Below are 18,697 nucleotides of genomic sequence, written 5' to 3'. Positions count from 1 at the left end.
GTGTGTGTGTGTGTGTGTGTGTGTTTATGTATGAAAGAAGGAACCAAAGGATAAGAGCCCGCAAACCATTCCTTACAAGAAAAAAAATAAAAAAAGCAAAAGAGAGCGAAATTCAAGATCCGTTCATTTCGAGATGCCCAGACACAATGCAACTGAAAGACTGGAGATCATAGGAAGCAGGAAATACAGACAGAGGGAGACAGTTTTAAAGTTGACCTGTTGCATAAATGAAGCACTGGGAGTAACGATTAACTCTTGCATTAGAGAGTTGGACAGAAAAGGGATGAGAGTTTGTTGCTAGATGGGTGCCACACGCCCATCATAGAGGTGGAGGGATGCAAGCAGAGAGTTCAGACGAGCAGTGGCCACTGAAGCAGCAACAGAAAAGAGGTAAAGATGCAACAGTGCGGTAAAGAGACAGGTTGAAGGCAGCCAGTAAGAGGAGGAAAGTTAACGAGACAAAATGCATTTGACTCCACCCTATTGAGATAAGGGGTATGTAGGAAGCCCCCCCACACGAGAGGTGTACTCTACACAGGGGCGAATAAAACCTGCGTATAAAGTCAACAACTGAGCAGGGGTAAAGAAGGAATGGAGTCGGCTTAGCACACCTAATCTCTTGGAAGCAGAGTTTACATGAGATATATTCTTTCCAAGATAAGTCCCGAGTAAACGAAACCCCAAGCATGTTCAAGGATGATGCAGGGTAGAGCTGGATATTATTAAACATTAGTGGGTACTTCTGAGGAAGATTTTGTCGAGTTGATAGGTGTAAGAAATGAATCTTTGATGCATTAAAATCAAGATTATTTTTACCCCAGTCGAAATATGATCCAAGTCAAACAATAGGTGTGCCATAGCCTCATCCCTTGTTTGTTGAAGTAACTGCTGAGATGGACGTTGCAGGAACCGAATGGAAAGGTGAAGGGTGGTGTCATCAGCATTAGAGTGGATAGGGTTATATGTACAGTTTAGAAGGTCACTAATGAATAAAAGGAAGAGACCTGGTGATAGGACAGAGCCCTGAGGAACGCCACTGTTGATAGATCTAGGAGAACAGTGGCAGTCTACAACAGCAGCCATAGAACGACCAGAAAGGAAGCTACAGATGAAGGCACAGATAGAGGGATATAAACCGTAAGAGAGCAGTTTGGATATTAAAGATTTATGCCAGACTCGATTGAAAGCCTTTGATATATCAAGTGCAATGATAAAGCTTTCGCCAAAGTCCCAAAAGGAGGATGACCAGGAGTCTGAAAGGTAGGTGAGAAGATCACCTGTGGTGCATCCCTGACGGAACCCATACTGATGATCAGAAAGAAGGTTGTGATAGAAAAGATACTTTAAAATTTTTCTGTTGAGAATGGACTCGAAAACTATTGAGACACAGGATGTTAAAGCAATTGGGCAATAGTTAGAGGGTTGGGAATGGTCACCCTTCTTTGGAACTGGCTGAATGAAAGCAAACTTCCAGCAAGAAGGAAAGGTACAAGTTGATAGACAAAGGAGAAAGAGTTTACCTAGGCTGTGTGTAAACACAGAAGCACAGTTCCTGAGGACAACAGGAGGGGCCCCATCAGGCCCATATGCCTTGTTAGTATTAAGGCCAGTGACGGCAGAAAATACATCAGCTGAAGAAATTTTAATGTCAGCCATGAGGAAATCAGAGGGGGGAGGTGATGGAGGAACAACACCAGAATCGTCTAAGGTGGAAATGGAGGAAAAAGCTTGAGTAAAGAGATCTGCTTTATCAGTAGAAGAAATAGCTACAGAACCACCAGGGTAGAAAAGGGGAGGGAAGGATGACGAGTTAAAGTTGTTAGAAAGGTTTTTGGCAAGGTGCCATAAGGAGCAGGGAGAATTCGAGTTAGAGAGTTGAGAGCATATAGTAAGGATGAAAGTGTTTTTATCAGAGCAAAGAAGAGACTTAGCACGATTCCGGGCAGAAACAAGAAAAGATGTGATTCAGGGGTAGGTTGGCTCCGGTACCTTTTATAGGTCCTCTCCTTGTTGTGGACAGCATTGGAACAAGCGTGATTAAACTAAGACTTTCTTGCATTAGTCAAAGGATGTGAGAAAGGAATGTATGCTTCCATGCCCGAGAGAATAACCTCCGTAATGCATGAGGCACACTCAGATGGCTCCTGGCCATGGAAGCGATAAAAATTCAAAGGAAATTTAAAGAAGTATTGCCTAAGAGCCTCCCAGTCAGCAGCTCCGAGGTGCCACAACCGACGCTTCGTTGGAGGTCCACAGGCTGTACTAGAGCAATAGGACAGGTTGAGATAATAAGGTTGTGATCGGAGGATCCCAACGGACAGGAAAGATTAACAGTGTAAGTAGAAGGATTAAGTGTAGGGAAGAGGTCAAGTATGCTGGAACTTTCTCCAAGGAGATCAGAGATACAGGCAGGGTGCTGTACAAGCTGCTCTAGGTCATTAAGGATAGAAAAGACGTAGGCTTGTTCACCAGGCGGATCTGTGAAATGAGAGAAGAGTCAGAGGTGTTGGTGAACATTGAAACCTCCTAGAATGGAGATTTCAGAGAAAGCAGAAACGGATAGGATGTGTTCCATCATAGAAGTAAGATAGTCGAAGAATTAGGGGATAAGTAAACAGCACAGATATATTTAGTCAGAGAATGACAGGAAAGCCGAAGTCAGAGAGCAGAGAATTCAGAAGAATCAAATTCAGGAACATGAGAGCAAGATATGTCGTTGCATACATATACACAACAGCCACCTTTGTTTTTGAAATGCGTATAGAGAAAGTAGGAGGATACAGAAAAAGGTTTGCTATCATTTGCCTCAGACAGCTGAGTCTCAGTTAAGAAGAGAAGGTTAGGTTTAGAGGAGGAGAGGTGGTGCTCAACAGAGAGAAAGTTAGAGGAAAGGCTGCGAAGATTGCGGAAATGAAGAAGCAGTGAGTCAGACAGTGGTTCCAGGCAGCTAGTTGAGTCGTCACCGGGAGAGGGGCGGATGATGAGGGCATTTATGGTCCCCCCCCCTCCCGGGGACTCCAAGGCTCCTTTATTAAATGCCATTTTTTTTCTAAATTTCTGAAAAGGAAGTGTAGTGTGTAGCGTGCATGTAGTTTGGTATTGACAGTTAGATAAACTTGTATTGGACATCATGCTGGCCTACTCTCTATGTTACTGAAACTCTGAAAAAGTTCAGCAACGGGGGACGGTCAGGAACTAGTCCCAAGGGCTGATGAAACGGGAGCTCCAGCTCTTCCTGTCATCAGCTTTCCATCCACCTTGAGAGTACTGCCGTCTTCGACTGGTGTGTGTGTGTGTGTGTGTGTGTGTGTGTGTGTGTGTGGTCTCGCACACATCCGACAGGTGAACGGCTATCAGGTCATTCTGTGTTTGGAATACTTTTGGCTACGAGGAAATGTATTTAACCTCTTCCTGGAGAACTCAGACATACTACCTGTCTGTTACATACTGATGCCTGTAGCCCTACAGTTACAGTTATCTATTACATAGTATGTACTAACATATTAATGCCTACAGCAACGCCACCACTGTATTGTGTAGCTTTAGAAATACTTGTACATGGTACAGTGCGGAATGCTGTACAAGTGCCCTATGCCAGTGGTCAGTTTTGTCTCACATTGACCAACCTAAGTGGGGTTATACCTTCAAAAAATTCATGTAAATGCAGTGGGGCGGCACAAATATTAAGGCAGCATTTCTTAACCTGAGGTGCTGAAATCAGTTCTAGGGGGTGCTAGAAAATGTTTCATGATTGTATTTTATTTCTGGTTTTGCTTAGTATTGGCATCCTGGATGTTTTATTTTTGGAGAATGTATAAAATAAGTTGTCAAGCAGTACTTCGCTTTATCACTGCAGTGGTGTAGCAAATGCAGTAGTGAAGCAACTGTAGTCCCGGTAACCAGATGTAAGAGTGTGTTGGACTGTATACCTTATTACAGGGGGTGCTGAGGTCGGAAAAGGTTAAGAAAAGCTGTGTTATGGTTAATCAGCGAGAACTGTTTTGGAAGTCATTTATCTTACAATTAGGGAAAAATCATTGCAACTGTGAATTTTGTAGATAAGTGATCTTATTTGAAAATCATATGGATAGGCATCATCAATATAGTTATCTGCAACAAGGTTAAAGGATTATATGATAATTAATCAAGTACCTCTATAGGTACAGGGTAACCTTGACTACTGTTAGAGTTATCGTTTAAGAGTACCAGTAATAAAAATCCGCAGTCATCTAAGTTAGGAAATGGTAAATTATAAATATATCTTTCCATTGTGCGTTAAATATGAAATGTGAAGGGTGAACATTAGTTTAACTCAAATGGATTTTTAAAATACCGTCAGTTTTCTTTTGCTGTTACCAATTCTCTGCAACTGATGGCACTTGGAGAGGGAGAGACGTTGCTCCAACCTACTGACCATCATCGCGTCGTGTTAGTGTTAGACACGCCACATCCATCCACGTCCTACACGTGTTGTTGATGGTAGTAGTAATAGTGGTGGTGGTGGTGTTGCTAGTGATGGTAGGTGCGGCTGGTATGCGGGGTGGTGTGGGAGTGTGGTGCCGGAATGCACGAGGTGGTGGTGTGCAAGGTGTCCTAGGCCCAGTGCCACACTCACCCACGTTTGTATCTCTCATGACAGGAGTGCAGTAATTAAAAAAGGCTTGTTTTCTCATTTCTCTTAGCTTCTGTTTAAGCACTAAATTTACTTCCTGAGAGCTTCCACTGTTGCTGGACATCAATCTTCATTGATAAAGATGCTTGTGATCTTCAACTTCGCTCTGTTTTAAAGCGCTGCATTGCGGTCAGAAATGCAGGAGAATTTAGCGATGTTGTCTCGTGGTTGATGATCAGTGGACTTTCCTATACGGTGTGCTCTCTCTAAAGGAGGAACTAGTATTTTAAACTGATAACGAATGATGTGGGTACTTTTCTTCTGGCACTGGTCCCAGTTCTCCCCTTGTTCTTCCGGAATGCTTGCAGAACGCATGCTGTTGTGTCGACTTTGATTGACAATGCAATCTACTTGGTTTTCATAGTATTCATAGTCAGTGAAGCTCTTTGTTCTCTTAGGTAAGGTCATGCATCTTCGGCAAGCACTTTTGTCTCTTCTGAAGCATTCTTCAGTTTTGCTAGTGCGTCAGCCAGTTCTGCTTGTGTTAACTCCAAGCTGGTGATGATGTCGCTCGCTCGTTTTTTCATGTGCTTCCTGTGCTTTACTGGATGTTCCATCCATTCGATCAAGAGCATCATCAAAGTGTTTACGTTGTTGTCTAACAGGATTAGTACTTCATCACGGTCTATACCGACGGTTGACCGCAGGTCGAGATCTTGTCTGCTTCGTTAGTTTGGGCAGATCAGTAATGTAAACTGCTGACTATAAACAGTAGTTAATAAGATCGTCGCTGGAGGGCCATGGAATTGTATTAAAGTTTAGTTTTTTTTTTTTTTTTTTTTTACTTTACATCTTAGTATTCATGCACTTCTCATGTCACTACTGTTGAGATATGGTGAATGATAAGCATTAAAATCACAGCAGATTTCACGATTTTCCGAGGAGCTCAGTCCAAGAGTATGTTCTGTACAGTCTTCCAAGCCTAAAATTTGGTGACCTCCCCTGAAAATCATGGCTGGAAAATGGTATATAGTGGCAAACCCTCGTATTAACCACAGGAACTCACCTGAGTAGTTTCATTCAGACCCAACATACAGCCTAGGAGTTAAGACACAGACACGAAGACAGACAACAGACACACAAACAAGCTAAATCTAGCGCAACCATATAGGACGAGTTGTCGAAAATAATACCATCCTGCTTTGCAATTTAATAATGATAATAATAATAAAAATAATAATAATAATAATAAATAATAATAATAATAAGCAGGTCAATAATGGCAGCAGTAGTAGTAGTAATACAATATGAAGCTAATAATGGTAGCAGTAGTAGTAGCAATATTAGTTGTAGTAGTAATACAATATGAAGCACGGTCATATTCCTTATGCTTTCTTCTGGCATTAGAGCACACGGACTGTGCGGGGAAGGGTGAGTAGGGCCATTCCAACAAGATGAAGGGAGTGAGGGAACGTTGCGAAATATATTTTAGGTGAAGCAAGTGAAGCTGCAATATGTATTGAAAATTACTGTGCCTTCAAACCCTGAGAGAGTTAATTATTAGAAAGCAAACCACAGCTACACTGAGAACGTAATGCACTTTGTTTTTGTTTGTAGGACAAATAATTTAGTTCTGAAAAAGTTAACTGTTACAACAAGTACTATGGGTCACAAAAGATCGGTGCACAGGGGGTCCGATGCCTACCGGAAACATTCAGTCAACTGCTGATGTTTACCAACGTCTCATTTTGTGTAAACAAAGTCTGTTTATATAATCCCAACATCTGCTTTACGTTTGGAAAAGGATAGTGCTAGTTGGCGATATATGACACCTCCTGACATCAGGGGTGCCAACGTGTGGTAGGTTGGACACAAATATTTCAATGGCCTTCGTTCTGTGGTTCCAAAATTTTCACGCATACTGTGGACCGATACTTTTGTGACCCATAGTACACAATACACAGGTATACGAGCAGCCTACTTACACATTAACCATTATTCCCGTCAGCCCAAGGACGTGCCTTGTGTTTTAATGTAGTTAATATCACACGATTTTATCCAGGTAACAAAAGACGTCCACGGGCTCAAAGGACAATGGGTGAAGATCTTAAGGGTCAAATCATCACCCGACAGAAATGTGCACACTTCAAGATGCTCCCTCGAATAAGACACCAAAGAAAACTCAAATTACGGTCGCGGAGGAGAGATGGGATCCAGCAAGCCTTGACCCCCGACCTTTTTTTTTTTTTATGTGGCTCACTATTTTTCCTGAAACGGGTGTACACAATTACTGTACTAAATGATATGCAGCAATGCAGGTTTGAATGATTCTCGGGGTATAAATCGTGTATCGATGAATCTTTACAGAATAAACTGGTATAATGCATATACAATATATATATACAGTAATCCCTGTACTTTCCGGACGCCCACTTTCCGGACATTGTGGGCCTGGACAATCGGAACCGAAAAATGGCCAAAAAAAAGAAAAAAAATCCCCCCTAAATCCGATTTTTTTCCCACCCGTAATTTGAAATTGGCTGCATGGCGCCAAACAGCTGCTTACACCATGGCCCCTTCACCCCTTCCTTCCTCCCCCCTCCCCCTTCCTCTGTCAGGGTTGCCGTTTGTTATTTTTCATTGCCAAATGTGGGCCAGTTTGGTAATGAAAAATTCGTTTGGTAATGAATCAGAATAATGCATTACCAAACGGATTTTTCACATGTATGAGGATACACGGGATGGAGATGGTGGATTGTTTGCTCTCTCTTATTAATCTGCTACCCTACATAGCGTGAAAATAATCAACATGCTGTTAATTATAAGGAGAGTGATTACATGTATTTCCACTTGTATATATAATTAGTGAAGAATAAATGCTAGCTTTACGAATTTGTTAATGAAAAGTTAAATTTGGTAATGAAAGTTGAGGAGATTGGTAATGTGGCCGTTGTGATCTGGCAACTCTGTTTCTTCGACATCAACAGTTACTCCCTAACTTCGATTGTGAATAGATGCTTATCGCACTGGAAGCCACACGTGCTCGTTTTTTGTGAATAAACAGTGAATATACTGCAATACCTCGCCTCTAGACCACATGGGAATTTACAGTGTTGTGCAGTGTTAAGAAATTTGAACTTAGAGTGCAAAGGATCAACTGTGGAGTGCAAATTAGCAGTTTAAACTGGCGGTTAGAACTGCAGTGGTGCAGTTAAGAACAATGTGCAGTGTTAAACAATTATACTCACAGTCCAAAGAATTAAGTGCAGCACAACACTGGATTACTGTACGTGCTTCAAGAGCATTTTCACCACTGCCAAAACCTTAGAAAGGCAGCCACAAACGTGATGTAAGTACCCTGGCTGAGGTACAGTCACTTCTAATTCCTCATTCTTTGGTTCCTTTTCATTTATTTCATGCTTTATGTCCATTATCGGTGTGAATAGGGTCTTAAATAGGTTTAAATAGGTGCTATGCATGTCCAGTAGAGAGTTATATATGTATATATATATATATATATATATATATATATATATATATATATGTATATTTATATATATATATATATATATATATGCAAAATAACCACAGGAGAAATGAAAGGAGCGACAGTAAGTACTTTCGTATATTACATCTTCAGACAGAGTGTGACAGAAACGTAAAGGGTAGAGGTCTTTTATGCACACCCGCAGCAGGTAGTGGCACACAGAACAAAGGATGACCTGAATTTTTACCTGCGGCTTAACTTATGGTCACCTGAAGCAGGGAGTGGAACACAACAAAGGATGACCTGAATCTAAAAATGGGTGATGGGTGATAGGTACCTTTCTTTTTTCTTCCTTAGGGATGCAAGTGACAAAACAGGAGGGAGTAGGAGGGGAGGAAAGGGGAGGGGGAGGGGGGAAGGGAGGAGGGGAAGGGGAGAGGGGGGAGGGAGGAGGGGATAAATACTGCTGCCTAACTTAAGACCTAGAGGATTAATGCTTGGTGTGTCCCACACAGGTGTGATTACACTACCAGGAGATGACAGGGAACAATCAGTTCGATCGATCGATAGACAGACAATAAGCGAATAGAGAGAAAGACAGACTGACTGACCGACTGATATAAAATATATTTAAAGCGTTGCTGTCGTTGCCGGGTAAAAGAAAAAGATAAAGGGGAAAATCAACCTTTTCAACAAATCCTCCCGAAATGCAAATGAATTGCTTACCGTGGCGCGGAACTTATCAGCGGTCCAGAACTGCAGGATGTCCCCCACGTTCACCAGCACAGTGCCAGGCAGGGGTTCAGCACTCACCCAGGCGTCCGCACGGTCACGCACCTGCCGGGATATGAGAGGGCTGGACTCATGTAAGATACGGTATCGTGAGAGGGCAGGACAGACGTAAGGGAGTGACAGTGCAGGACACACGTAAAGAAGTGACAGGTAGTTTCTTGGTCTGGCCCCTGGGAATGTCCGGCTGTTTCACTTTAACTATGCGATAATAGATTCTCTCATAATACAGGAACATATAATTTGGTTTGAGGGTTTGAGTGAATAATTATGAGGTATGTACTTGTTATTTACGTCAAATATATAATTATTTGTAAAGTATGCCTTATTTATGTTCTTACAACTTTTTCAGATCTTTATTAAATTAACACATTTTAATGTAATTTGCTGCATTCCAATGATAATGTGCTCTTTAGTAGTAATACCTTTAATGACAAGTATTGTCTGCTAGTTGTACGCGCCTTACACTGGACATCTAGGTATATTTTCTTGGAAAATTTGGATATAAAACTGTTTCAAAATTCTCACTGGTAAATAATGTACTGTCTGACTACATGTAGAATATGTACCCAGAAGTCTTGTTTCAGTCCTTCCAATTCTAATCTCATAAGCAAGTTAAAAACTCTTGCCTTGTCTTCCGTGAGTGTGTGTGTGTGTGTGTGTGTGTGTGTGTGTGTGTGTGTTCTTACCTAATTGTTCTTACCTAATTGTATCTTTACAGGAATGAGTCAAGCTCGTATTGTCCCGTGTCTTAGACCATATTTATCGTACATATCCTTAAATTTGTGAATTGTTTTGGCACACACTATTTCATTCGGTAGTGCATTCCATTGATCAATTGCTCTGTTTGGGAAACTGAATTTCCTTACGTCTTTATCACCTCTCTTCTTATGCAGTTTTTTGCAGTGTCCTCTTGCTGATGCTTCTCCATATGTTAAGTAATCATTTATGTCTATTTTCTCCTTTCCTGATATGCACTTATATAGCATTATCATGTCACCTCTTTTCCTTCTCTCCTGTAGTGTTGGTAGATTCAGTTTATTTAGTCTTTCTTCGTAGCTTAGGTCCCTTAAGCTTGGTATCCATCTTGTAGCGGCCCTTTGAACTTTTTCAATCTTGTCTATATGCTTTTTGAGATGAGGACTCCAGACTACTGATGCATATTCCAGGGTTGGTCTAATGAATGATGTTATTATCCTTCTTAGCATGTCTTCATTTATGTATGTCAATGCTATTCTCATATTTGCAAGCAGTGTATACATGTTCCGTACCTTCTCGCTGATGTGGTCAGCCGGAGATAGTCTGTTATTCATAATCACACCAAGGTCTTTCTTTCTGATGTGTATAGGGTTTTATTTTCTAACTTATAATCCCAATCAGGTCTTTTTCCACTTTTACCAAACTTGATTACATGACACTTGTCCACATTGAATTCCATTTGCCATGTACTACTTCATTCATGAAGTTTATTTAATTCTTCTTGTAGCTCCCTACAAGAGTCTGTGCTAGTAATTCTCCTTTGTATTTTTGCATCATCTGCAAACATATTCAGATAGCTCTCATTTCCAGTGTTACTGTTTCTATCATTTATGTACACTAGAAACATGATTGGTGCCAGCACCGAACCCTGTGGTACTCCACTAGTCACTTCTTTCCATGATGAGTAGTTTCCTCTTAGTACTGTCCTCATTTCTCTTTTTATGAGAAAGTCTTGCATCCAACAATACAGTTTGCCTCGAATTCCTCCTTGATGGTACAGTTTCCATAAAAGTCTTTGGTGTGGTACTGTGTCAAAAGCTTTCTTGAAATCTAAATAGATACTGTCCACCCATTCTTCCCTTTCCTGTATTGTGTTTGTTACTCTGTCATAGTAGCTCAACAGATTAGTTACACATGATTTTCCTTTTCTGAAACCAAACTGTCTTTCTGTTATCATACTGTGTTCTTCTAGATGATTTACCCAAGCTTTTCTTATAAGCTTTTCTAATACCTTGCTTACAACACTGGTCAGTGATACTGGTCGGTAGTTGAGTTGATTTTGTCTATTTCCTTTCTTGAATAAGGGGACAATATTTGCTTTTTTCCAAATATCAGGTAGTTTACCTTGACTCAAGGATTTCTTGAAAATTAAAAATAATGGTTTACTTAACTCCTTTGCACATTCTCGTAGTACCCAACATGAAATTTCATCAGGACCACTTGCTTTTCCTATGTCTAATCTACTTAACTCCTCCTGTATTACTTTTTCTGCTATTTGTATATCTGGTAGTATATGTGGACATGCATGTTCCACATAGTCCCTCTCAAATTTTTTTTCTTCTGTAAAAACTAATTGGGAATTCTTATTTAGTGCTTCACAAATATCTTTCTCTTGTGTATAAGTGATTCCCACGTCCATAATGGATTGTATTATATCTTTTACTTTGGTTTTGCTTCTGAGGTAGCTGTCAAACAGCTTTGGTTGATCACTACTTTTATTTATTATATCCTCCTCAAACTGTTTTTGGGCTTCCCTCCTTATTCTTGTATAATCGTTTCTTGCCTGTTTGTAATTATTATACACCCTTTCACTATTGTGTCTTCTGTATCTATTCCACAACAAATCTCTTCTTTCTTTTGATTTTTTACATTCTGTATTGAACCATTTCTGTATTTTCTTATCTGCTTCTTTGTGCTGTGGGATGTACTTCGTGACTCTTATTTTATATAATTCACAGAATTTTTTATATACAGCATTTCAATCTTGTCCTCTAAGCTCATTTTCCCAATCAACTTCTAAGAAATACTTCCTTAGGTCTTGATAATTTCCCTTTTTATAGTTTAGGCTCTTTTTGTAACTATCATTGCTGTTAACTATGTCATATGCTATCCTGAAGTTATAATTTAGTACTGCATGATCGCTTTTGCCGAGTGAAGGGTGATATATTAAACTGTCAATATCATTTTCTTGCCTAGTAAATATTAGATCTAGCACTGAAGGTACATCAAGTCCTCTTTTTCTGGTGGTTTCCCTCACATGTTGCGTTAGGAAAAACTCTTGCACGAGATCCAGGAGCTTTTGTTCCCAACAGCTTTCTTGGCTAATTATATCTAGAGTATTCCAATTTATATTTGTATTAAAATCCCCAGTTAGTATAATTCTTTCCGATTTCTCTTCCATTTTATGTAGTAATGATCTTAAACTCTTAATTGTACTCTCTGCCAGGTCCTCATATTCATCTCTTTTCCATGTGTTTGATCTGGGTGGCATGTACAAATTGGCTACAATTACTTTACCTTCAGATGTGTTGATCTCTAATGCAATCAGTTCTACTTGTGATGGTATATCTAGTCTTATTTCATGTGTGTGTGTGTGTGTGTGTGTGTGTGTGTGTGTGAAAATTTGCTGGCTGAGTCCCAGAGACCAGGGTTTTCTCTGTAACAAGGTATATTAAGTTTAAAGTTTTCTGCCAAAGTTAATAAATATAACGGGGAGTGTATACTGCTGTTCTGCGAAGGATGTGACCCATTTTATAGATATCTGATTCCGCAGAAGGATGGCTTTCAAGAGGAGGGTTAAATAGTCGCTTCGGAAAACTGGCCGCATATTATGGAGATTGTTTCCTGGAGGGTGGAGCTCCCCAGAAGAAGTGTAGATTACTCCTCATCCCACCGACAGTTCCAATTTATGGTCTAACTTTGAATTTTTAAATAGTTTACACGACACTTAAACAACAATACTCAATGCAATCCCACTAACGGAAAGCGTTACTTAGAAAATACAAAATTTACGTCTTTATAATACTCAGGCCTTTAAAACCCATTACCGTATACATATCTGAACGCCCAATATCCGAACATCCCCACTAACCGGACATAATCATCCTGGGATCCAATATTCCCAAAATGGGCCAAAAACCGCAAAAAAATAAAAAAAAAGTGAATTTTTTCCCTCCCGTAATTTGAAATTGCCCCGTGGCGCCGAACAGCTGTTACACCATGGTCCCTTCACCCCTTCCTTCCTCCCCCTCCCGTGTCAGGTTTGCCTTTTGGTATTTTTCATTACCAAGTGTGGGCCAATTTGGTAATGAAAAATTCGTTTGGTAATGAATCAGAATAATGCATTACCAAATGGATTTTTCACATGTAGGAGGATACATAGGATGGAGATGGTGGATTGTTTGCTCTCTCTGATTAATCTGCTACACTACATAGTGTGAAAATAATCAACATGGTGTTGATTATAAGGAAAGTGATTACATGTATTTCCACTTGTATATATAATTAGTGAAGAATAAATGCTAGCTTTACGAATTTGATAATGAAAAGTTATATTGGTAATGAAAGTTGAGGAGATTGGTAATGTGGCCGTTGCGATCTGGCAGCTCTGTTACCCCGCCATCATCAACAGTCACAGTCAAACTCCAATCGAGAGCAGATGCTCATAGCAGTGCAAGCCACAGGTGCTTGTTTTTTTGCGAATAAACAGTGAATAAACTGCAGTACCTCGCCACTAGAACACACAGGAATTTACAGTGTTGTGCAGTGTTAAGAAATTAGAATTTAGAGTGCACAGGATTAACTGTGGACTGGCGGTTCAAACCAATCCAGGAGCCAGGGACTTGTAAATACCCAGAATGTTTAATATTGTATAAGCTCACCTCTAAAACCTCATTTTATGGTTCTTTTGCATTTATTTAAGTCTTTTATGTCCCTTATTTGTGTGATTTGGGTCTTCAATAGGTCCAATGCATGTCCAGAGGGAGTTGTATAAGTGTTTTTCTGAGTTAGAGTCCATAAGTACAAGTCCAGGAGGCTGGGGCCCATTATCCAGACAGGATCACTATCCGGACATGCCTTTGGCTCTATTACGTCGGATATTGGAGGGATTACTTTCATACCATCTAGATAACAATAAAATAAGGATGTATTTAATTTCTCTTACTCAGAAAATACAAAATTTACATCTTTATAGTATTCAGACTTTTAAAACCCATAATATTTCATACCATTTAGATAGCAATAAAATTAACAAATATTTAACCCCTACACCGCGGGCATGTTTACCGATGTTTTGCGTGTGCCGCAGGGTTATTCGGGCTCTGACAGTCTATCTATCTATCTATTGCCAGACGCCTCAATCCCGTTTGGGGTGGCCACAAACAAATCGCCTCCAAGTCGCCCTGTCCCCTGCCATTTCACTGCCCTGCTCCCAACTCACACCCCCCTCTCTCATATACCTCTCCACCCCATCTCTCCATCTCATCCTCGGCCTCCCCCTCCCTCTTTCCCCCTCCACCTCACTCACATACACTCTCTTCGTCAGTCTTTCACCCTCCATCCTCTCCACATGGCCAAACCACCTCAGTGTGTTCCTCCTAACGCTTCCTATCACATCCACATCAACACAACAACGCTCCTTTATATCCTCATTCGTCAGCCTGTCTCTCCATGTGACTCCACAGGCTCCTCTTAAATAACTCATTTCCACTGCTCTCACTCTTGACTTGTGTCCTTCCAACAACGTCCAAGCTTCACTTCCATATGTTAGAGTTGGTATCACAATACTGTCATGTAGTAACTTTTTCACTTCCATGCTCACTTCCCTGTTTCTTATCACTGCTTTCAAAGAACCAGCAACCTTTCTTCCCTGCTGTATTCTTTCAAGCACTTCACCCTCCAAACCTCCATCCTTACTCATCACACTACCCAAGTACTTAAACGTACTCACATTTTCCAATTCCTCACCATCCAACCTCGCTGTACATTCACTGACTTCACCTCTCTCAAAGACCATCACTTTACTCTTCCCTACATTCACCTTTAGATTCCGTTTCTTACACACTCTCTCAAACTCATCCACCAAGCCTTGCAGCTCCCCTTCGTCTTCACTCAACAACACAGTATCATCTGCAAACAGGGAGTTTCCAAACACTATCCTCTCTCACCAGGGCCACTCCAACATCCACTACCCTACCTTGTACCTCTTTTATTACCCCATCCATGTACAGACTGAACAACCATGGAGACATGACACATCCCTGTTTCAACCCAACTTTCAAAGAGAAAAATTCACTTAGTTCACCATCCACACGCACTGCAGCCTTCGCACCATCGTACATACTCTTCACAGCATTCAACAACTTCCCATCTACTCCATATATTCTTAACACTTTCCACAATCCTAGTCTATCCACCCTGTCATATGCTTTCTCCAAATCCATGAAAGCCGCATACAACTTCTTTCCCTTCTCTAGAAACTTTTCCACTAAAGATCTGAGAATGAATATCTGACAGACTCTCAAAAAATATTTGCCAAAAATCAGTTATTAGTCCTAGAATATTAAAATTAAATATGCTTATGGCACATACCTTCAGCTTTCTCCTGGAATGTTTGTTGAGCCTTCGTCAGTTACCGTAGGACTTGTGGAGACCTCTGAAGTTGGGTAACGAAGTCTCCACTTTACACTTCCCGACAACCCATAATATGATTACCACACCCAGATATTAACACTATAAACACTACTCTATGATTTTCAAGTAGTTTGGGATCCATACTCCAAAAAAAAAAAACTGTGAAAGCAATGAAAATTATCAGCGCGTCTGACCGTCGCACTTGCGCTAGTTTGCTCTTGGTACTCTGTCATTTATTATTCATAAAACCCCTCACACTTTATATTTCTATTACTATATAACACTTATATATATCTACAGTCTTTTTCCATAAGTTTCCTTCAGTAGTATTAGTTTATTGTCACTGTAGGGATTCAATTTCTTTCAGTAAAATACGTAGCATTCACTTTCTCGTCCTGTATACTAGCATTGAGAGTGAATGTCACTTTCATCTTCACTCTCATAACTCATAGTATTGAGACATGCTAGAGTGAAACTTTTACTTTCATTACTCCTAGGGTATATACTCGTATTCTTATAATACTACTCATTTATATTTCTATTTACGTTCTCTATTTTATTTACGTTATTTACATTTCTATTTTATTTACACTGTGTTATGCACTGTCACTTGAAGTAACTTATAAAACTATTTTCCACTGTTCACGTATATTTACATTCATTACTTTCACTTGCTATTTCCACATTATTTATAAATTATTTACAATTCCACTTGCACTGTTTTACTCAATAGAAAGATCGTAGTCACTCTTTTATCAATTGTCAGCCCTTTACCTCTTTCCACACGAGGTTTAGTAGGGGGTAAAGGTCACAGGGCCCTTTGCATGGGGGTGAAAAAGGCCCTGAAGTCAGCAAGAGGAAACAGACGTACCTCCACTTCGGAAGATGAGAGTAAACTGATAAGGGAGGGCCGGGTGGAGGCCTACTTAGGGGATATTCAGTACTACCAATGGTAGCTCTTGAAACAGCTATGTATAGCACTGAAATGACTGGCAGGAAATCTAGGCAATACATTATAAATTAGGTAGTTCCAGGTGAATGTAAATATCACTTAGGCTTCTCCCTTCCCTCCTTATATGTATATTTATTACGAAAATAGATTATATGGCATATTTCAAGGGGAAAAAAACAGCGAAAATTAGTGAACGAGTGCATGTGAGGTGTTGTCAGGTGATAATTAGCCAATTCCAGGTGTATGGCACTCTCACTTACCTTATTTCTTTCTTGTATATATCATTTGGTATAAGAATAGGGCATAGGGCTTATTTCAATGGATGAAATCAGTGAAAAATTCCAGGGAAGATTTACTTAGCGTAGCACGGCCGGGCAGGTGAGAGGATAGGGTAATGGAGGGGGGGTAGGGAGGGGAGTCAAGAACCGGGAGAAATGGCTAAATTGTCAACAATGGATGGGAGTACAGATGAGAGTAGGAGTGCTGACTAGTGTTGGACATTGGCAGTACTGATAGATGATACAAGTCCCCACTTGGAAGCCCGGGTGAATTCAAAATAACACAGAATCACAAAAGTGACGCCCCACGGTATGATCCCTTGCTCCCAAGCGTCACGAAAGTGACGCCCCGCGGTTAAGGGGTTAACTCGCCGCTTTGCAGTACACTCATACCGGGTTGAATACTTGATCTCAGACACTTGAAACAAATTAAAATACTTTGTAAACATATTCCTACGTTCTTCACACACTTGGCATTTCAGACATGTTATTGCAACTTTCCTCTCATTATGGGCACGACAATAGTGGTGTCATTTCTTGGCTGCATTAATTTCATAAATATACTGTATATATTGCACCAAGTACTTCCATTAACCCTCCACACTTTCCTGCTGAGGTGTCAATAGCACTAGCCTAATTAGAAATAATTTCATACTTAACTCTTAAGTGTTTCGTAACCATCTTCGCTATATACACGAAGGATGGGGGAAATACGTCCAAGGAGTTCTTGTCTTAAAACATGTCATGACTTCCTTGTTATTATATCCTGTTAAAAGACAAGTTCCTGTTGGAGTTATAATTCTATTCGTTCTTTTTCAGTGTTGTCATTCTCTTCCCCTCGAAATCTGAACACTTGCAGTTCTCTTCACACATGATGTCCTAAATATATATACTCTTAGGTCTCAAGAATATTCCAATAAAGTAGTGGTTTGATAACAGGTGCAGGACCCATGCATTAAATTTTGTACCATGTTGTTCTGACTGAGTGGAGGGTTTTCACTCCTGTATGAACCACTGCAGATGGTCCCGGTGGTGGCATCCATATTCTCTTCTTTTTCTTCATTCTCCCTTGTGTTACATTCGTCATTCGTAACAGAGTATCTCTTTAATCTCCTCAGTAAGATGCCCTCTCTTACATTACTCTTCTAACTACTGGACATTTTACTCAAAATATACAGATTTTTACAGTTAATGAATTATTATGATGCACGAAAGTTAATGAAAGATGCAACTAACCTCTCCAGGTAAAAAGGAAAAGAAATCTCCTAAACATGATTAAGTTGCATGGAGACAGCAAGATTATACCAACACAAAACTTCACCGTCTTCAAGGGGTGAACCAAATATAGCAATATGAAGGTGTGGGTGCCTTTTGAATTTTGCAGCATTTAAACTGAAGCTGGGGTTCATACGATGATCCCCATTAAACACCCAGTTATCATCTATGTTCCATAACACATTGGCCAAAGAAGCTGGTGTCAGATGAAATTAAGAAACGTCCTCCATTAGGTATTAAGTTACTAATCACAATTGCTTTTATATATACAGTAAACAATGAACCATCCTGTATAACAAATGCCTAAAAATCTGTTTTATAAAAAATGTATATAAAATTATATAATACAGCCCCCAGAATCTTTGCTCTACCGCACAAGCTTAGCCAAATGCACGTGCTCTCTCGCGGTCATCGTATTCATCCATCTAGCCCGTTTCGTATATATATATATATATATATATATATATATATATATATACAGTAGGTTCACACAGTGCACATCATCACAGTGCACGATTCGCATTGTGTGCGTGAGTGACCAAAATTCATAACCAAAAACCCTTGAATGCGCTAGTTTACCGCACAGAACGCGTGGCAAAGGCAAGGAGTGGCTCAAAAATGCCATTTTCTATTAGTGCGCGACCACCCCTCACACAGCGCGTCACGTGTCATCATGCTGATGCACAGAAATTCCCGGGCATTCTACTGCTCCTGTTCCTGTTGAGGATGAAGAGGATGCAATGTCAGAAGTGTCAGCATTGGACTTTGAAGGGTTTATGGCCGATGTGAGTGACTTTAATGCTCCTGGGGAAGGTGCTCAAGAGGAGCCTGTGGAGGGAAGTGTTGGTGTGGTGGGAGGTGTGGTGGGGAGTGCGGCACTGTAAGTGTTGCTGCACCTCGGAACCCCTGTT

The 18,697-nt window shown here is 40.4% G+C and overlaps 1 protein-coding gene across 1 annotated transcript in view; it reads right to left on the bottom strand.

Moving 5' to 3' along the window:
• The window catches only part of LOC145397805 (uncharacterized), a 432,859-nt gene that overhangs the window by 118,682 nt on the left and 295,480 nt on the right, over positions 1-18,697 (bottom strand). Inside the window, exon 6 of the mRNA XM_080270825.1 lies at positions 8,826-8,936. Coding sequence (XP_080126951.1) covers positions 8,826-8,936 — 111 coding nt within the window. The remainder of the gene's footprint in view (positions 1-8,825; positions 8,937-18,697) is intronic.

The sequence above is a fragment of the Coenobita brevimanus genome, chromosome 43 (genome assembly GCF_032717465.1).
Source record: "Coenobita brevimanus isolate Jiangsu-jjx chromosome 43, ASM3271746v2, whole genome shotgun sequence".
NCBI lineage: Eukaryota > Metazoa > Arthropoda > Malacostraca > Decapoda > Coenobitidae > Coenobita > Coenobita brevimanus.
Note: the sequence above shows the minus strand (reverse complement) of the source record. Positions and strands in the feature narration are given on the sequence as shown.